This window comes from Panulirus ornatus, chromosome 43 (genome assembly GCF_036320965.1).
Source record: "Panulirus ornatus isolate Po-2019 chromosome 43, ASM3632096v1, whole genome shotgun sequence".
Classification (NCBI taxonomy): domain Eukaryota; kingdom Metazoa; phylum Arthropoda; class Malacostraca; order Decapoda; family Palinuridae; genus Panulirus; species Panulirus ornatus.
The window spans coordinates 21875073-21895483 of record NC_092266.1 but is presented as its reverse complement, the minus strand read 5'-3'; the positions used below and the strand labels follow the sequence as shown (position 1 = coordinate 21895483).

Here is a 20411-nt window from a genome sequence, read left to right as displayed (position 1 = left end):
ATGCATTTTATGTACATAACAGCATCTCAATTCCAAAGAAGTTAACATAGCACTTGTACTGTGATGGTTTCATCACATTCCTTTGCCTATGTAGAGTAATACTTTAGGGAGTCTGGTATGCCTAGGTGTACCTAAGGTGAACTGGGTTGTAGTCGGTTTCGTTAACTCATCTGTGAATGTTTAGTCTATTCTAATTTGTGAAATGACCTTCAGTCATGAATCATATTTTTTGAAATACAGTTGTTTACAAGTTATTCTCTAATATTATGCAATCAAAGCAATGAATGCTGATAGAGGACCTATCGTACCTACAAGTTCTGACGATGGCATTTGCTGTGATGGAAGGGCTAGCTTGAAGTGCTAACCACATCTGAAAGGATATAGGCTTCAAGAGTGTGCTTTTGGGAAAGACTTGGGAGTCAGCATTATCTCTAACCTATCATCAGAGTCCAAGGAGGATAGTAAAGGAGATGAACTATTTAGTGGCAAATATCAGAATAGTTTCAAGTACATGGATAAGGAAAGATTTAGCAAGCTGTGCATACCATACATTAGGCCAAAACTGTAATATGCTTCTAAAGATTGGGCACCTCATCTAAAGAAGCACAAAGAGCTAATAGAGAAGGTCCAGTGGAGAGCAACAAATATGGGACCAGAATTATTAGAGATGAGTTACAAGGAAAGGCTACAGGCTTTAGATTTGCAAGTCTTGAAAGAGAGAAGAGTGAGGGGTGACCTGATCACAACTTTTAAGTTTTTAAAACATGGATGACATTGACAGTGAACAGTTCTTCAGGATATGTAGGGGAGAGCAACCAGAGGACATCATATGAAATGAACAAAGAAACTTGTAAAAGAAAAATATATAAAGAAGTACTTCTGTAGAATGAGTGGTGGATGAATGGAATGAAATGAATGATAAAATAGTTAAGTTCATCTCTATCACTCATCAATATCAGAGTTGCTTTCTCTGATACTATCTTCTTAATGCTGTTTCCCAACAGCCTGTCTGAATTAGTTTACTGTATGATATTTAGGTCTTGCATATGTTCATCAGCAGTGGGAATGTTATCCTTCCTTCCTGCCTGATTCAATTCTTCACTTTTTTTCCTTTTGACAGTTTTTTTTGGCTCCTCGCTTTTCTTGGATTGTTACTTAATTTTTTCTTCATTTTTTGCCATTTTTTGCTTTCCTAGGCACCTCCTGATTACATAATTCCATGTCATATGTTAATTTCAATGGCCATCCTTTAGTATCATGCTTGCACTCACTTATTTTCTTGACTTCAGTTGCATTTGTCAGATCCATTGTATCATGTAGGATTCTGACTTGCTCCCACTCCCTAGCATCCATGTCCTTGTTTAGAAGATATACATCTTCCTACCCAAAAATCATCATTGACTCCTGTCTTTAACCTCCTGTACACCTTGTTCTTGTAGTTGCCCACTTCTCTCTTACCTCTTACATTCATGCTGTGTTCTCCATATCAATAATCTTATCTGAAACCTGCTTTTTCATTGCTGCAAAACTGTAGCATCTTAAGTCATCCATCTACATTTTCGTTTTTTTACTGCTATATCTCTGACTGTATACTTTTCCTCGTCACTGGCTTTCTTCAGTATTTCATTCAGCCTTTCTGTTTCCAAGATCAAGACTCCAATTTGTCTTCAAATACCTCTGCTTTGCCAAAACTTTCTGCCCCATAATCAAACACTAGATCTTCTTTTACATTCATTGTTTATTGGACATGTACCTGTATTGAAAGCATCTTCTAATCTCTTAATTTTGATGTCAGGTTCCCTCACAGTTATATTTAGTTTTCCCATTTATAGTGCTCTCTGGCATTTTTCATGTTCCCTGGCAATATTTTCTAATTTCTTCCCTCTTACGATAAAGTAGTATGTTTGAAGTATAAGTGTATTAATTTTAACCATACTTTGGGTGCTACTATCTTTACGTTCTTTAACTTTCTCCTGGCATCTTTACTCTCCCTTAACAAAAGTGGTGTCTTTATTTTGTCTCTCATTGTCCCTTTTCTTTCTGCTACCATGATGGCTGTGTTTCCTGGGTTTGATTAAGGATAGGTAGCCTAAGTGGTAGCATGTGTGTGTATGTGTACAACGAATAATTTCCATTAAATGAAATAAAACTTTACTTATTCCAAAATGAAATTTTCCATCTACCAGCAACGGGTATTGCTCGAGGGGTTCAGCCAGGAGTTGGGTTACGGCCAGTTATGTATAGTGTATCAACATCTGAAGTGACAAGGACTGTAACAACAGCAGCAAAGAGCTATAGGTGAGTGTTCCATTTGGGTGATTTTGGGGTATACATAGATGGTTGTTTAATATCAAATCTCAAATTTCTTGATGTGTGTCAGTGAACACTGGACTGTGTTCCTGATATTGATATATAACAATAAATTCAGTGATTTATGCATTGCAAAAAGTCACTGAAAATCAGCCCATGTGTAACTTGCCGTTGGTCTTTGCATTGTACTCTGGTGCAGTTTCATTCTTAATGTTGTAATTCTATTCTGATGTCACCTCCCACATAAGTCACTTTTGGAATACTACCCAATATGTCTGCTACATGTTTATTGTGACACTTAGGGTTGCTTTCCAGAGGATAATTTTACTTTTGATGTGTGCAATTTTTTCATCTTACCGAGGTGCCACAATTCACTAGTTCTTATCTTAGCCACACCATACTTACTGTTGTTTACTCTTGACAAGACTTGCGGCTGACTTAGGATGTGTGTTAGACCCATGTTGGTTGGTTGTATCACTTGAGCATTGACCAGAGTTGTGTCCCGGCAGCCAGCAGCAGACACAAGACTATAGCCACGGTATGTTGGCATTTTATATTCTATGTGGCTTCAGTCATGGAGAGTAACTCACCGATGTTTGCTCTTAACTAAGAGATTGTTATCCCAGCATTCTTTTTATTTTGGTTTTCTGTCTTATGCACATTTCTTCTCCTTAAGATATATTTTGCCCTGCTATTAGAAGTGAACAATACATACTTTTTTCTTGTATTGTGAAAAAGTTACTTGTGCATCGACATTGATTATAAGAAATTTTTTATTTCATCCATCTGAATATTTTTATAAACTGTTTTTATTTCAGCGTAAGTGAGAATGAGGGTAGCTGGACAGGCAGTGGTGAAGGTGAGGGTCCTGCCAGTTTGCCAGGTGGAACATCAGGCACAGTAGAACGAGGAGTGGTGCGAGTCACAGGGCCAGGGGATGCACGAAGCCAGGCCCAAGTGGTGCAAGTTACTCCAAGAGTTAATGTCTCGGCTTCACCTGGCACTAAAGTGATCACTACAACACATGGGGGAAAGGTGACCTTTCATGTAACTACAAATGCACCCACTACCACAGCTGCCTCAGTTGCACCTGCACCAAATGGTCAGCAGCAGCAACAAGGTGCCCAACAAGCTTCATCTGTAGCCAAGAAGCCTCCTCCTCCTGCTAGATCTACTCAGCCTGGTGGACCCCCACCACCTATACCTTTAAATAAGCCTGCAGCAGCTCCTCCAGTACCCCCAAATAAACCAGCAGTGCCACCAAAAAAAGATTTAGTGACTCGTGTAGGGGCAGGGGGTCCAGGTGTGTCGGTAGAACCAGGAACACCCATCAGTGTAGAGGTTAAGCCACAAAAGGTGGGGCCACAGACAGTGAAATTTGGCATCACCATATCAAAGACAGCAACTAGTGGTAGCCAGGCAGTAGGCTCAGGTGGAGGAAGTGGTCAGGCAGTGGTTGGTGTGGGTTCGGGGGGCTCAGGTGGGGGATCTGAGACCCCAGTGGCCCCAGCAGTGGAAGGGGGGGCAGTGTCCCCAAGGAGAGACGCGGCGCAGGTTGGTGGAGGAGGTCCCCCGGTGCATGCCACTGCCTGTGTGGACTCCCTCTCTCCTGAACTAGAGCACTTCCACCAGTTACTCATTAGCATGGCAGGTAATGCAGCAGCACAGCCTCACAAAGCCACAGTTCAGTTTTCAGCTCTGGCCTTTACTTTTTCAGGTATAGTTATTGAGTATAGATTTGTTCTTATCCATCAAATCTTTCATTTCCCTTTGAATTACTGCATGGCCAAATTATGGAGTTGAAAACTGGAATTCCTTGTGAAATAAAAGAATTTCAAGTTATTTGTGGTAAATCATATTACATTTTGTTGATATTTACATTTGCCCTAGGTCTTTCCAGCTTTTGAGGCACGTAAAAGACTCAGGTAAAAAAGTACCCATGGCTTTGTGAATAAGCTTGGCATGTCCATTTTTTCATATTATTTGAGTATATTTGTTGTGCATGACTAGGATTACTATCTTATACTGCATTAGCTGAAAAGGTGCAATCAAGAGTTTTGAGCCAGAATAATGTTTGAAGATATTTTCCTAAATAACTTCGACAGGTTAGTATTGTCCCCAATTTTTTGGTTCAGGTCACTTGATAGCATCATAGGCTTTATTCTTAGTAGCCTTTTAAGTAAAACAAACCTCTCATAATTTGTGCATATTTTATGTTATCCAACTGGTTACTTAGAACAATTAATATTACAAATTAGTGATAAAGCTCATTTTTTCCCTGTTGCCAGCTTCTTGTAAAGTGATGTCCTCCCAGGTGAGGAGTATTTGCCTAGTTTAGGGCCTTAGTATGACAGGTAACCAATTCTTTTCATACTATGACATAACCAAACTTGCTTGGCCACAGGATTGAACCTTGGCGTCATGAGTTGTGAATGCAGATTGCTGTTACAGTACAAAACTTTCAGCATGGTTTTAGTTCTTTCCAGCAGCAGATTGTACACAGTGAATAACATAATTCTGAATTTATACTTTGCAGCAGAAATATGACATTCTAAATTTTAACATGTGTACTTCATTAATGAAAGTATGATTTTAATGGGTAGATTAAGTCTGCATCTTAGGTAGAGTTGCTTTCAGTGTGTATGGTGTGCACCAAACTTGCCCTTTGCCATCAGCCTCACATGGTTCCCTGACTAATTAACACAGTGTTGACAAGGAAATGCTTTCTTATTCAGCTGGGAGATGCCATGAAACTTTTCTGTAGGAAAAATGTTGTTTGATTCATTGTTTTTCTTCATGGAATGAATATCCCTTTGATTGCATACTTTGCATGAGAAATGTGTCACATATCTGGTCATTACTGTAGGGTTAGTGCTGGATTTAGGAGAAATGCTTGTGTATTACACTCATTAAGCTCTGTAAACATAATGATGGAATTAAGAGGTAATGATTTATTAAAGTTTATATTTTCAGTAGTCATGTTTGTATGTATTATGCTATTCTTACATAACCGTCAATATGCTTGCAATTTGAAATTTGGTATGGAATGGTGTCACATGTTCAGAAGCAATATCCAGTTGAATTCTGATTTTAGGGTCAAATTTTACTTTAAAGAATTCAAGTTTAAGGTTTTACCTTCATTGAGTGGATAAAAAATTCATCTTCATTGTATAAAGAAACAGTGGGGCATCATTTGGAAACGGTCATTACGCTCTAACACGTGAAACTAACTGGAAACAAATTAGACACTTGATCAATGATTTACATTGTTTAGAAACACTAACAGAACATCCAAACATCTAGAGGTGACTTGCTTGTCATTTTTAAGTGAATTTGGCCGAATAGACTGGTAAGATGTGGCTGTGAAAATGTTTTTGAATTTTGTTGGTACAATACTGTCACCCAGAAAATCCTACCATATAGATTGAATTTGTTGTACGACATTTGCTTTATTTTCAATTGTGGAATGGTTGAGTGGGCTTCTTGCATGTAGTTGCAGTTATGAGTTGTAACTTGATTTTAACAGTTGCTCTTCGTTGCAGTTTTAGAAGGCTATGTATTTAACAATTTTGTACTTAGAAATATTTTTTTCTGTGTAATGAAGCCTGCTTCTTTTCTTATTCAGCATAGCTGTGGTACTCTGTACCTTCTTTTGTCTTTCTCTCTTCTTTTAGCCACTTACCTTTAAGTCAGGTGTACAAACATCTAGGAACTCAGATTAGTCCTTGCTGTACTTTTTCTTCATACCTGTTATCATACTGTTTGTCCAAGATGGCCACAACTGAAGTAGTGCATGTTCTCATGCTTTATCAGCTAAAAAAGAAATGTCTGACATCAACACACATTAAGGGTTTTTTACAGGTTCTCTTTTTTAGTGATTAACCCATAGATTCTAGGTAGATGCAAAATAGCAGATCATGATTAAGACAGTAAGTTTAAAGATTTTCTGATTTTCACTCTGATTAAAGGAGTACATGAAAAAGTAAAGGATATGCTTAAACAAGTGAGATGACATACCTTTTATGGCCATGGTATAGGACAGAAGTTAACACACACAACCCCCACATGGGTGGTTGAGGAGGAGTAGGGAGGGTATTAGCTGGAACACACACAACCCCCACATGGGTGGATGAGGAGGAGTAGGGAGGGCATTAGCTGGTAGTGGTAGGGGTGGACTTATGACATGCAGTCAGTAATCTTACTTATTTTTATTCTTGAAGGAAATTTATGTAAAGATACAGGGTCTGTACAGTGAAAAAAAAAGATAGAGAGTACTGTTTAGAATAAGGCTTTCATTCATTGGGTTTTATTTTTGGAAAAATACTGTTACTCCCTTAAGATGAGGATATCATAATGTCTGGCAGTATGGTGGTCTTTGAAGTCAGCTGAACATGATTTGATGCCTCATTTACCACATGTAATTGAGGATGGAAGGATAAAACATATGCTCACTGTTCTTGTATTATTGATATTTAGAAGCAAGAAAATGTGTCAACAAGCAAGTTTTCAAGATGTGCTGGCAGGGACGAGTCACCCATCAGGGTACTTGTTAAAAATCACCCCTCCCTGAAAAGCTTGGTCAGGTTGACATAGGATGGTCAGCAGGGTGATTGATAACCTGATAGGGATGGGAATTTTGACATCTCATGCTTCATCAGATTATCAGCCACCTTAAAGGTTTTCTTAAGTCAACCAGACATAGCTTTTTGTTGAGGAACAGCTTTAGAGGAAGTTCAAACAATTGTCTGAATGGTGTGATTAGCTCTCATAGTATCTCTTGAAATCTTGCTTTAAGAAGTATTTTCTTGCTTGCAAGAAAGAATATGTACCTTTTCTTCCTGGGACAACTTCTTATGACCCATGGTTAGTTTCTGGTAAAGGAAGAATATCATCTGGAACAGAAATAATGAAAAAAAATCAATACACACAAGGACAGAGAACAATAGTAACATTCCTCTGCTTTCAGTAACATATGAGCTGAACCCGCAAATCATGTTCAGCTGACTTCAAAGATTGTGGCATGCTGCCAGCCATGTGATATACCCACCAAAAACAAGTAATAAGATGGGTTCTTCAAGTATGATCTGACACATGAAAGAACCCCCCCCCCCTCCTTTCATACAAACTAGTGTATATCCCTGGGGTTAGAGGAGAAAGAATACAGCCCACGTATTCCCTGCGTGTCATAGAAGGCAACTAAGGGGAGCGAGAGTGGATGGCTGGAAATCCTCCCTTTCTGTATTGCATTCCAAAAGAAAGAAAAGAGCAAGGAGCCAAGTGAGCAACTTACCTTTTAAGGCTCTGTCACCTGTTCTTGACACTACCCCACTCATGCAGGAAATGCCAAGTTTTTTTTTTTTTTTTTTTTTTTTTTTTTTTTTTTTTTTTTTTATACTTTGTCGCTGTCTCCCGCGTTTGCGAGGTAGCGCAAGGAAACAGACGAAAGAAATGGCCCAACCCCCCCCATACACATGTACATACACACGTCCACACACGCAAATATACATACCTACACAGCTTTCCATGGTTTACCCCGGACGCTTCACATGCCTTGATTCAATCCACCGACAGCACGTCAACCCCTGTATACCACATCGCTCCAATTCACTCTATTCCTTGCCCTCCTTTCACCCTCCTGCATGTTCAGGCCCCGATCACACAAAATCCTTTTCACTCCATCTTTCCACCTCCAATTTGGTCTCCCTCTTCTCCTCGTTCCCTCCACCTCCGACACATATATCCTCTTGGTCAATCTTTCCTCACTCATTCTCTCCATGTGCCCAAACCATTTCAAAACACCCTCTTCTGCTCTCTCAACCACGCTCTTTTTATTTCCACACATCTCTCTTACCCTTACGTTACTTACTCGATCAAACCACCTCACACCACACATTGTCCTCAAACATCTCATTTCCAGCACATCCATCCTCCTACGCACAACTCTATCCATAGCCCACGCCTCGCAACCATACAACATTGTTGGAACTACTATTCCTTCAAACATACCCATTTTTGCTTTCCGGGATAATGTTCTCGACTTCCACACATTTTTCAAGGCTCCCAAAATTTTCGCCCCCTCCCCCACCCTATGATCCACTTCCGCTTCCATGGTTCCATCCGCTGACAGATCCACTCCCAGATATCTAAAACACTTCACTTCCTCCAGTTTTTCTCCATTCAAACTCACCTCCCAATTGACTTGACCCTCAACCCTACTGTACCTAATAACCTTGCTCTTATTCACATTTACTCTTAACTTTCTTCTTCCACACACTTTACCAAACTCCGTCACCAGCTTCTGCAGTTTCTCACATGAATCCGCCACCAGCGCTGTATCATCAGCGAACAACAACTGACTCACTTCCCAAGCTCTCTTATCCCCAACAGACTTCATACTTGCCCCTCTTTCCAAGACTCTTGCATTTACCTCCCTAACAACCCCATCCATAAACAAATTAAACAACCATGGAGACATCACACACCCCTGCCGCAAACCTACATTCACTGAGAACCAATCACTTTCCTCTCTTCCTACACGTACACATGCCTTACATCCTCGATAAAAACTTTTCACTGCTTCTAACAACTTGCCTCCCACACCATATATTCTTAATACCTTCCACAGAGCATGTATGGAAAAAAGTTAGTGAACTAACATAACTCATATGGCTTTGTAAATCCACCTGCTTAGGTTTTGGAAGAGGAGGACAAGGAGGTGAGGGGACCTGGAGAACTTTATGACGAAGATTCATTTGGTGACTTTTCTCTTTTTACGGTTACTATTTGAATATATTATATTTCTTTCATACTTGTCCATCTTTGTCTGCATAGATGAGGTAGTGTCAGAAACAGACAAGGGAAGACTGCATTCACTCAATCCACTCTCACTATAATGTGCAGTGCACTGAAACCATAACCAGGTCCTACAGACCTTTTTATAGTTTCCCCTGGGTGTTTCACATTCTTTGGTTTAGTCCATTGACAGTATATTGTCCCTTGTATACCACATCGTTTAATTTCACTGTCATGTGCATGCCTTTTACCCTCCTGCATGTCCAGGCTTCGACAAAGCAGTCTCTTTCACTCCATCCTTCCCACTCTAATTTGGTCTCCCTCTTCTTATCCCCTACTTCTGACACGTATATCATCTCTGTTAAGCTCTCCTTGTACGTTCCCTTCATATGTCCATGCTGTTTCAGCACACTCTCTTTCAGCTCTCATCTACACTCTTCTTATTACCAGAACTCAGTAATACTTTCATTACTAACTTGATCAAACCACCTCACTTCACATATTTTCCTCAGACAATTAATTTTCAACACATCCACCTTCCTCCACACATCATCTATAGCCCATGCCTTGCATCCATTCAACATTGGTAGAACTGCTAAACCTTCAGACATACCAAATTTTGCCCTTTCGGATAACAAGCACTCTATTCACACATTCTTCAATGTTTATGGAACATTTGCCTCCTCACACACCCTATGACTCACTTCTGCTTCCATGGTTCCATTTGCTGCTGTGTCCACTCTCGGGTATCTTACACACTTCACTTCTTCCTCATAACTTTTCCTTTTTTTTTTCATAGATATGTCCACAAATCGTCACCCTCACCTCCACGAGGTAACGATCAAAAATTCCACGTGCTGCCCCTCAGTACATCGCATCCAAAAGTCTCTCATGTGCATTCCTGTCATCAAGTAATGCCTGCTGACCATTTTTTCCTCTTCACATATGTACATTTGTATATTTAATGCTGTTAAATCAAGGTATTCCTAATCACCAGCCCTTTTTCAACATACAAGTATACAAGGTGTTCCCTATTCACATTGCTGAATACATCATGTCTCCCCAATTAGAATAGTCAACTGCCACATGACTCACCTTCACATTTAAATCACCCATAATGTTATCCAGTCTCTTGCATCAAAACTGCTGACACACTCACTCAGCTGTTTCCAAAACACTTGCTTCTCATGATCTTTCTTCTCATGGCTAGGTGCATAAACACTAATAGTCACCCATCCTTACCTACATAATACAAACCTTAGTCTTTCACGTGCTCACTTAACTAATGCTTCAGCAGTAGTGCTACCCCTTTCTCTGTGTTTGCCCTTACACCAAACCCTGACTTTGTACCTAAGACATTTCCAAACCATTCTTCCCCTTTACTCTTGAGCTTTGTTTCTCTTCATGCCAAAACATCCAGTCTCCTTTTCTCAAACATACTACCCATCTCTCTCTGTTCTTTTCTCTTTGGTTATATCCACAAACACATTCAAACACCCCCAACTTGGGCCTTTCAGGAGGATAAGCCCTACCCGCATGGTTCCTTCTTTTCCATGTTTTAGAAATTGAAAGACAGCCCACTTTTACTGCCTCTCTTAGTCACCTTCTATGACAGAGATAACATATTCGCATATACATTTATTTACATTTGTAGTTATGCTTAAGGATTGCTTTGAGATTAATTTCTGAAATATTGTGAGCGATGAAGTTTCAAGATAAGCCCACATACATTCGCACTTACTTTTTGAACTGTCAAACTATGACGTTTGGCATTTGAGGGTTGAAATAAATTTTAACAGGTTTTGATATGTATTTTTACAGTCAACAGGTCATTAGAAACAAGTGTCTCCTATTGGAGAGTGAGGCATAAAAACCCATTAAACAGGAAGTCATACTACCAATGTGGTTAATTCATCCTACCAAAATACATTAGTTGTGGGCTTGACGTGAACCCTCCTGACAGGAAACTTTTAACTTTTGCTAAATAGCTTTAACTTTGTTAAATAGCTTTAACCTCCATGACAGTAGCTTCTGTTTCTTCATATATAACAACATCCAGCTTTGAGTTAGACTTGCATGGAAACTGTCTACTAATTTAGTATTAGGTGTGGGAAAAGCTTGGCATCTTCTGTTTTGTAGGGAATGAAAGGATAGATTACAGGAAAGTTTTGTTGTGATCCTATTTTTGCATCTATCGTTTGAACTTGGAGATAGATGAAAATGAAATGAGACTTTTTCTTTTGTTTAAGAACAAGTCCATCTTTCTCAGAACCCAGTACTTTACAAGTTGATCAGTATTCCCAAAGTTCCAAATCTTTGAATTGTACAGGTTTTCATGTTGCTCAAATTTCCTGAGTTTTATAGTAAACACAGGTTTTACCAACTGCAGAGATTCTCAGGCTATTGCAGGCATCATGCTTGGGCTGTACAGTGGCATTAGCTTTTTATTCTAGTGAAGAGGATGGTGGTGTTTTGGCATACTTTTGTCAACAAAAGTTTAGCAAAGTACTAAGTGTATTTTATTGTGCCAGTATCAATCAGTCTTCCTCCTTTAAAATTCTTCATCTTAGTGAAGGATCAACAGCAGCATTTAGTAATGAGTAAAAGTGAGTAACTCTAGCAACACAGTTTCCAAGATGGATTTATACATGGTTGAATGACCTAGGAAGTGACTCATGTATGCTTCTATTAGCTGTTGGCTTGGGTATGTCAGGTATGTTGTATTCCAATATTGAGGTGAATACAACTATTTTAGTAATATTTTTAAGGATGGACACTTGGGTCGTGACTTTGTGCTTGTGTATGATGCAGAAGAGGAGGAACGTTAATGAGGCCTTCCATTTGTTTTCCTTTGCTAGCCAGTTGATCAACTGAAAGTGGTTGTTTTCCTCCTCTACTGGTGGCAGCATCCAAGCTTACAGGCCACATAGGAAAGGGAAGCTTATTGGCTCCATGTTTTTCTGCTTTGCTGCTTGTCATTCACTTCCGTATTTTCAAGGAAATATTTTGGTTATTAAATTCATTGAAAATCATTGGTCTATCAATAGGAAAATTGATGATTTTGTATCATTTTTGCAAAACTTAACATTTGAGGTTTTTATTATTGTTATTGGAGTTTGGATTCTTTTTAAGGAAATCAGATGTAATATAAAAATTCTTAGATATATGTTCCATCAAGAATATCAAAATGTGTGGGAAAAATTTTCAAGAAATTGTGAGTAGCCTTGAGATTAAGAAAATTTTTGTAACTGTTTAGCCCTTCTTGCATTGACTTTTTCAAATTTGTGCCATGTGGTAATAAAGTCTAAGATGGCTGTGACAGTGCCATTGAAATAAATTCAAGTTTACAGTTTTTTTTCAGGTTTCTAATTGAAAGAATAGCATATTCTATGGAGCATATTCATATAAAGCTATTAGTGCTGTGGACATAAAAATGCCATATTTGCAGGAATATAAGCTGTCCTCTATTCTAACCTGTCGGTGAGTTTTGGACAAATATGATGAAGAACAGCTTGGATCTATATTCTAAGCTGTACCCCAAAGTTGAGCCACCAGTCTGAAAACAGGCAGAGGAGAGCATGGGAGCACTTATGTGCCATTTTTTTTTTTTTTTTTTTTTTTTTTTTTTTTTTTTTTTTTTTTTGCCGCTGTCTCCCGCGTTTGCGAGGTAGCACAAGGAAACAGACGAAAGAAATGGCCCAACCCACCCCCATACACATGTATATACATACGTCCACACACGCAAATATACATACCTACACAGCTTTCCATGGTTTACCCCAGACGCTTCACATGCCCTGATTCAGTCCACTGACAGCACGTCAACCCCGGTATACCACATCGATCCAATTCACTCTATTCCTTGCCCTCCTTTCACCCTCCTGCATGTTCAGGCCCCGATCACACAAAATCTTTTTCACTCCATCTTTCCACCTCCAATTTGGTCTCCCACTTCTCCTCGTTCCCTCCACCTCCGACACATATATCCTCTAGGTCAATCTTTCCTCACTCATTCTCTCCATGTGCCCAAACCATTTCAAAACACCCTCTTCTGCTCTCTCAACCACGCTCTTTTTATTTCCACACATCTCTCTTACCCTTACGTTACTTATTCGATCAAACCACCTCACACCACACATTGTCCTCAAACATCTCATTTCCAGCACATCCATCCTTCTGCGCACAACTCTATCCATAGCCCACGCCTCGCAGCCATACAACATTGTTGGAACCACTATTCCTTCAAACATACCCATTTTTGCTTTCCGAGATAATGTTCTCGACTTCCACACATTCTTCAAGGCTCCCAGGATTTTCGCCCCCTCCCCCACCCTATGATCCACTTCCGCTTCCATGGTTCCATCCGCTGCCAGATCCACTCCCAGATATCTAAAACACTTCACTTCCTCCAGTTTTTCTCCATTTAAACTTACCTCCCAATTGACTTGACCCTCAACCCTACTGTACCTAATAACCTTGCTCTTATTCACATTTACTCTTAACTTTCTTCTTTCACACACTTTACCAAACTCAGTCACCAGCTTCTGCAGTTTCTCACATGAATCAGCCACCAGCGCTGTATCATCAGCGAACAACAACTGACTCACTTCCCAAGCTCTCTCATCCCCAACAGACTTCATACTTGCCCCTCTTTCCAAAACTCTTGCATTTACCTCCCTAACAACCCCATCCATAAACAAATTAAACAACCATGGAGACATCACACACCCCTGCCGCAAATCTACATTCACTGAGAACCAATCACTTTCCTCTCTTCCTACACGTACACATGCCTTACATCCTCGATAAAAACATATCTTTTGTTTATATTAAATCTGGATGCATAAACTTTATGGAATGCTACAGGGGTAGCACTCATATGTGACTTGAAAACTTGAGCATTTTCACATATGTTTGCAATAGAAATTGCATGTGTATTATTGTCTGATATTCTGGACATATCTTCTCACTATATTATGCCATCCTGTCTGTTACATGAAAACATTAGTTATTATTTTATGGCCTGATCCAGGGCATGTGAAGCAGCCATGGGAAACCATGGAAAGGTCTGCGAGGTCTGGTTGTGGACAGGGGGCTGTGGTTTTGGTGCATTACACAGACAGCTAGAGAATGGATGTGAGCAAATGACACTTTCCTTTGTCTTCCTGGTGCTACCTTGCTGACATGGAAAACGGCTATCAGATATGAAAAAAATGGTTTAGTGACATGACGTCATCTACTCTCATATGACATCAGGACATCCAATTTTACATTGACATACTTTTTTCCATGTCTTTAGTAAAACTACTAGATGCTGGCCTCTTACTCATTAATTTTGGAGGGCTACAATATCTTTTTAAGTGAGAGAATCTTCAGCACTAAGCCAAAAACTTACTATGTGGACTTTTGATATATGTTGATGGATGGAGAGATGAACTGTGCGGATCTTACAGTGTTTATGCTCATTTGTGAGCTATGATAATCTTCAACAATTTGATGTATGATTACAGTAGGAAGTACCTTTTTTATGAATCTTAATATTTCTAGGCTTATTTTCTCGCATACAGTACAGTATGCTGTAGTGTGTGTTACTTGCATTCATTGAAGATTATTATCATGTTGGAGAATTATTGTATCAACAGAATTTCATCCGCTCACATATCTCATTAGCATGTCTGGTTTTGTGTTAAGACTAATATTGTATCCAAGTCATGAGCAAAATTACTAAATGCAGGACTCTAATTTATTTTGGAAGGGGTAAGATACTGTTTTGAATGAGAAAATTAAGAATATATGGTGTGGGAGGCAAGTTGTTAGAAGCAGTGAAAAGCTTTTATCGAGGATGTAAGGCATGTGTACAAGTATGAAGAGACGAAGGTGATTGGTTCTCAGTGAATGCTGGTTTGTGGCAGGGGTGCGTTATGTCTCCGTGGTTGTTTAATTTGTTTATGGATGGGGTTGTTAGGGAGGTGAATGCAAGAGTTGTGGAGAGAGGGTCAAGTATGCAGTCTGTTGTGGATGAGAGAGCTTGGGAAGTGAGTCAGTTGTTGTTCACTGATGATACAGCACTGGTGGTCGATTCGGGTGAGAAACTGCAGAAGCTGGTGACTGAGATTAGTAAAGTGTGTGAAAGAAGAAAGCTGAGAGTAAATGTGAATAAGAGCAAGGTTATTAGGTACAGTAGGGTTGAGGGACAAGTCAATTGGGAGGTAAGTTTGAATGGAGAAAAACTGGAGGAAGTGAAGTGTTTTAGATATCTCGGAGTGGATTTGGCGTCAGATGGAACCACGGAAGCAGAAGTGAGTCACTGGGTGGGAGAGGGGGCGAAAGTTCTGGGAGTGTTGAAAAATGTGTGGAAGACGAGAACATTATCTTGGAAAGCAACATCGGGTATGTTTGAAGGAATAGTGGTTCCAACAATGCTATATGGTTGCGAAGCGTAGGCTATGGATAGAGTTGTGCAGAGGAAGGTGGATTTGTTGGAAATGAGATGTTTGAGGACAAAATGTGATGAGGTGGTTTGATCGAGTAAGTAATGAAAGGGTAAGAGAGATGTGTGGAAATAAAAAGAGTGTGGTTGAGATAGCAGAAGAGGGTGTTTTGAAATGGTTTGGTCACATAGAGAGAATGAGTGAGGAAAGATTGACAAAGAGGATATATGTGTCAAAGGTGGAGGGAACGAGGAGAAATGGGAGACCAAATTGGAAGTGGAAGGATGAAGTGAAAAAGATTTTGAGTGATCGGGGCCTAAACATACAGGAGGGTGAAAGGCGTGCAAGGAATAGAGTGAATTGGAACGATGTGGTATACCGGGGTGGACATGCTGTCAGTGGATTGATCTAAAGCTTGTGAAGTGTCTGGGGTAAACCATGGAAAGTTTTTTGGGGCCTGGATGTGGAAAGGGAACTGTGGTTTCAGTGCATTACACATGACAGCTAGAGACTGAGTGTGAACGAAGGTGGCCTTTTGTGTCTTTTCCTAGCTCTACTTCACGCACACGCGGGGGGAGGGGGGTGCCATTTCATGTGTGGTGGGGTGGCTGCAGGAATGGATGAAGGCAGCATGTATGTATATGTCTGTTTATGTATATGTATGTATGCGTTGAAATTATAGATATGTATATGCGTGTGTGGGCAGTTATGTATATACATGTGTATGTGTGTGGGTTGGGCCATTCTTTTGTCTGTTTCCTAGCGCTACCTCGCTAAGGTGGGAGACCGACAAAGTATAATGAATGAAATAAAAAGATGAATATATATATATATATATATTTTTTTTTTTTTTTGCTTTGTCGCTGTCTCCCGCGTTTGCGAGGTAGCGCAAGGAAACAGACGAAAGAAATGGCCCAACCCACCCCCATACACATGTATATACATACGTCCACACACGCAAATATACATACCTACACAGCTTTCCATGGTTTACCCCAGACGCTTCACATGCCCTGATTCAATCCACTGACAGCATGTCAACCCCGGTATACCACATCGATCCAACTCACTCTATTCCTTGCCCTCCTTTCACCCTCCTGCATGTTCAGGCCCCGATCACACAAAATCTTTTTCACTCCATCTTTCCACCTCCAATTTGGTCTCCCACTTCTCCTCGTTCCCTCCACCTCCGACACATATATCCTCTAGGTCAATCTTTCCTCACTCATTCTCTCCATGTGCCCAAACCATTTCAAAACACCCTCTTCTGCTCTCTCAACCACGCTCTTTTTATTTCCACACATCTCTCTTACCCTTACGTTACTTAAAGAAAGTTAAAAAAAATACAAGGAGGGGAGGATTTCTGGCCCCCCGCTCCCGTCCCCTCTAGTCGCTTTCTACGACACGCGAGGAATGCGTGGGAAGTATTCTTTCACCCCTATCCCCAGGGATAATATATATATATATATATATATATATATATATATATATATATATATATATATATATATATATATATATATACACATACTCACACATACACATACATACGCACATGTACACACACACACACATACTTATATAAACATATGAAAAATGTAAGAAACAATTTAGAAAACTGAAACTTCTAGCTTGAAATGAAATGAAAAAATGAATGTCACATGATGGTTCAACCTCTGGCTATGGAAAAAGGAAATGTATAATTTATTTACACAAACGTCAATAGTAGTTCTCATCAATTTAACCACTGTATCAATAAGCTTCAATGTCTAAGCTACATTTTTTCCAATTTCACTGTTTTCTTGTCAAAGCACCATGTATGAAAACTATCACTCCAGTAACACAACTATAAACATTTACTTCCCCTTTAAGAAAGTTCTGGGGAAGTCTGTCTCGATACACTGCGGGACACTCTACCACCTGGCGAGGTTTGTGTTGCAATGGTTCTTGATTCACAAACGTAGTAGCATCACTGGTGGGCCAAGGTAGTTCCGTTGGCGAAGAGGAGCTCATGAAACATGTCGGAAAGCATGCTACTGCAGGCAGGAGTGAAGGCTGATGCAAACTGGTATCACTCTGAATGATGTGATGGGGACGAGATATGGTGTGGGAGGCAAGTTGTTAGAAGCAGTGAAAAGTTTTTATCGAGGATGTAAGGCGTGTGTACGTGTAGGAAGAGAGGAAAGTGATTGGTTCTCAGTGAATGTAGGTTTGCGGCAGGGGTGTGTGATGTCTCCATGGTTGTTTAATTTGTTTATGGATGGGGTTGTTAGGGAGGTAAATGCAAGAGTCTTGGAAAGAGGGGCAAGTATGAAGTCTGTTGGGGATGAGAGAGCTTGGGAAGTGAGTCAGTTGTTGTTCGCTGATGATACAGCGCTGGTGGCGGATTCATGTGAGAAACTGCAGAAGCTGGTGACTGAGTTTGGTAAAGTGTGTGGAAGAAGAAAGTTAAGAGTAAATGTGAATAAGAGCAAGGTTATTAGGTACAGTAGGGTTGAGGGTCAAGTCAATTGGGAGGTGAGTTTGAATGGAGAAAAACTGGAGGAAGTGAAGTGTTTTAGATATCTGGGAGTGGATCTGTCAGCGGATGGAACCATGGAAGCGGAAGTGGATCATAGGGTGGGGGAGGGGGCGAAAATTTTGGGAGCCTTGAAAAATGTGTGGAAGTCGAGAACATTATCCCGGAAAGCAAAAATGGGTATGTTTGAAGGAATAGTAGTTCCAACAATGTTGTATGGTTGCGAGGCGTGGGCTATGGATAGAGTTGTGCGCAGGAGGATGGATGTGCTGGAAATGAGATGTTTGAGGACAATGTGTGGTGTGAGGTGGTTTGATCGAGTAAGTAACGTAAGGGTAAGAGAGATGTGTGGAAATAAAAAGAGCGTGGTTGAGAGAGCAGAAGAGGGTGTTTTGAAATGGTTTGGGCACATGGAGAGAATGAGTGAGGAAAGATTGACCAAGAGGATATATGTGTCGGAGGTGAAGGGAACGAGGAGAAGAGGGAGACCAAATTGGAGGTGGAAAGATGGAGTGAAAAGGATTTTGTGTAATCGGGACCTGAACATGCAGGAGGGTGAAAGGAGGGCAAGGAATAGAGTGAATTGGAGCGATGTGGTATACAGGGGTTGACGTGCTGTCAGTGGATTGAATCAGGGCATGTGGAGCGTCCGGGGTGGGCCGTGGAGGGCTGTGTGGGTATGTATATTTGCGTGTGTGGACGTGTGTATGTACATGTGTATGGGGGGGGTTGGGCCATTTCTTTCGTCTGTTTCCTTGCGCTACCTCGCAAACGCGGGAGACAGCGACAAAGTATAAAAAAAAAAAAAAATATATATATATATATATATCCATTTGCTTTTCTAAGCAAATGGATATATATATAATGGATTTGTATGTAGCATTTATGGATCTGGAGAAGGCATATGATAGAGTTGATAGAGATGCTCTGTGGAAGGTATTAAGAATATATGGTGTGGGAGGCAAGTTGTTAGAAGCAGTGAAAAGTTTTTATCGAGGATGTAAGGCATGTGTACGTGTAGGAAGAGAGGAAAGTGATTGGTTCTCAGTGAATGTAGGTTTTCGGCAGGGGTGTGTGATGTCTCCATGGTTGTTTAATTTGTTTATGGATAGGGTTGTTAGGGAACTGAATGCAAGAGTTTTGGAAAGAGGGGCAAGTATGAAGTCTGTTGGGGATGAGAGAGCTTGGGAAGTGAGTCAGTTGTTGTTCGCTGATGATACAGCACTGGTGGCTGATTCATGTGAGAAACTGCAGAAGCTGGTGACTGAGTTTGGTAAAGTGTGTGAAAGAAGAAAGTTAAGAGTAAATGTGAATAAGAGCAAGGTTATTAGGTACAGTAGGGTTGAGGGTCAAGTCAATTTGGAGGTAAGTTTGAATGGAGAAAAACTGGAGGAAGTAAAGTGTTTTAGATATCTGGGAATGGATCTGGCAGCGGATGGAACCATGGAAGTGGAAGTAGATCATAGGGTGGGGGAGGGGGCGAAAATCCTGGGAGCCTTGAATAATGTGTGGAAGTCGAGAACATTGTCTCGGAAAGCAAAAATGGGTATGTTTGAAGGAATAGTGGTTCCAACAATGTTGTATGGTTGCGAGGCGTGGGCTATGGATAGAGTTGTGCGCAGGAGGGTGGATGTGCTGGAAATGAGATGTTTGAGGACAATGTGTGGTGTGAGGTGGTTTGATCGAGTACGTAACGTAAGGGTAAGAGAGATGTGTGGAAATAAAAAAAAGCGTGGTTGAGAGAGCAGAAGAGGGTGTTGTGAAATGGTTTGGGCACATGGAGAGAATGAGTGAGGAAAGATTGACCAAGAGGATATATGTGTCAGAGGTGGAGGGAACGAGGAGAAGTGGGAGATCAAATTGGAGGTGGAAAGATGGAGTGAAAAAGATTTTGTGTGATCAGGGGCCTGAACATGCAGGAGAGTGAAAGGAGGGCAAGGAATAGAGTGAATTGGATCGATGTGGTATACCAGGGTTGACGTGCTGTCAGTGGATTGAATCAGGGCATGTGAAGCATCTGGGGTAAACCATGGAAAGCTGTGTAGGTATGTATATTTGCGTGTGTGGACGTGTATGTATATACATGTGTATGGGGGTGGGTTGGGCCATTTCTTTCGTCTTGTTTCCTTGCGCTACCTCGCAAACGCGGGAGACAGCGACAAAGTATAATAAAATAAATAATAAATAAATATAGTGGTTCCAACAATGTTGTATGGTTGCGAGGCGTGGGCTATGGATAGAGTTGTGCGCAGGAGGATGGATGTGCTGGAAATGAGATGTTTGAGGACAATGTGTGGTGTGAGGTGGTTTGATCGAGTAAGTAACGTAAGGGTAAGAGAGATGTGTGGAAATAAAAAGAG

The 20411-nt window shown here is 40.5% G+C and overlaps 1 protein-coding gene across 3 annotated transcripts in view; it reads left to right on the top strand.

The window, feature by feature from the left end:
* LOC139762385 (uncharacterized) overlaps positions 1–20411 on the top strand; it is a 152870-nt gene that overhangs the window by 72316 nt on the left and 60143 nt on the right. For all 3 annotated transcript variants that reach the window (XR_011715705.1, XM_071687212.1, XM_071687211.1), the window contains 2 exons: positions 2187–2298; positions 3129–3961. Coding sequence is in view for 2 of the 3 variants with exons in the window: in XM_071687212.1 (XP_071543313.1) it covers positions 2187–2298; positions 3129–3961 (945 nt within the window). In the remaining variant the exon portion in view is untranslated. The remainder of the gene's footprint in view (positions 1–2186; positions 2299–3128; positions 3962–20411) is intronic.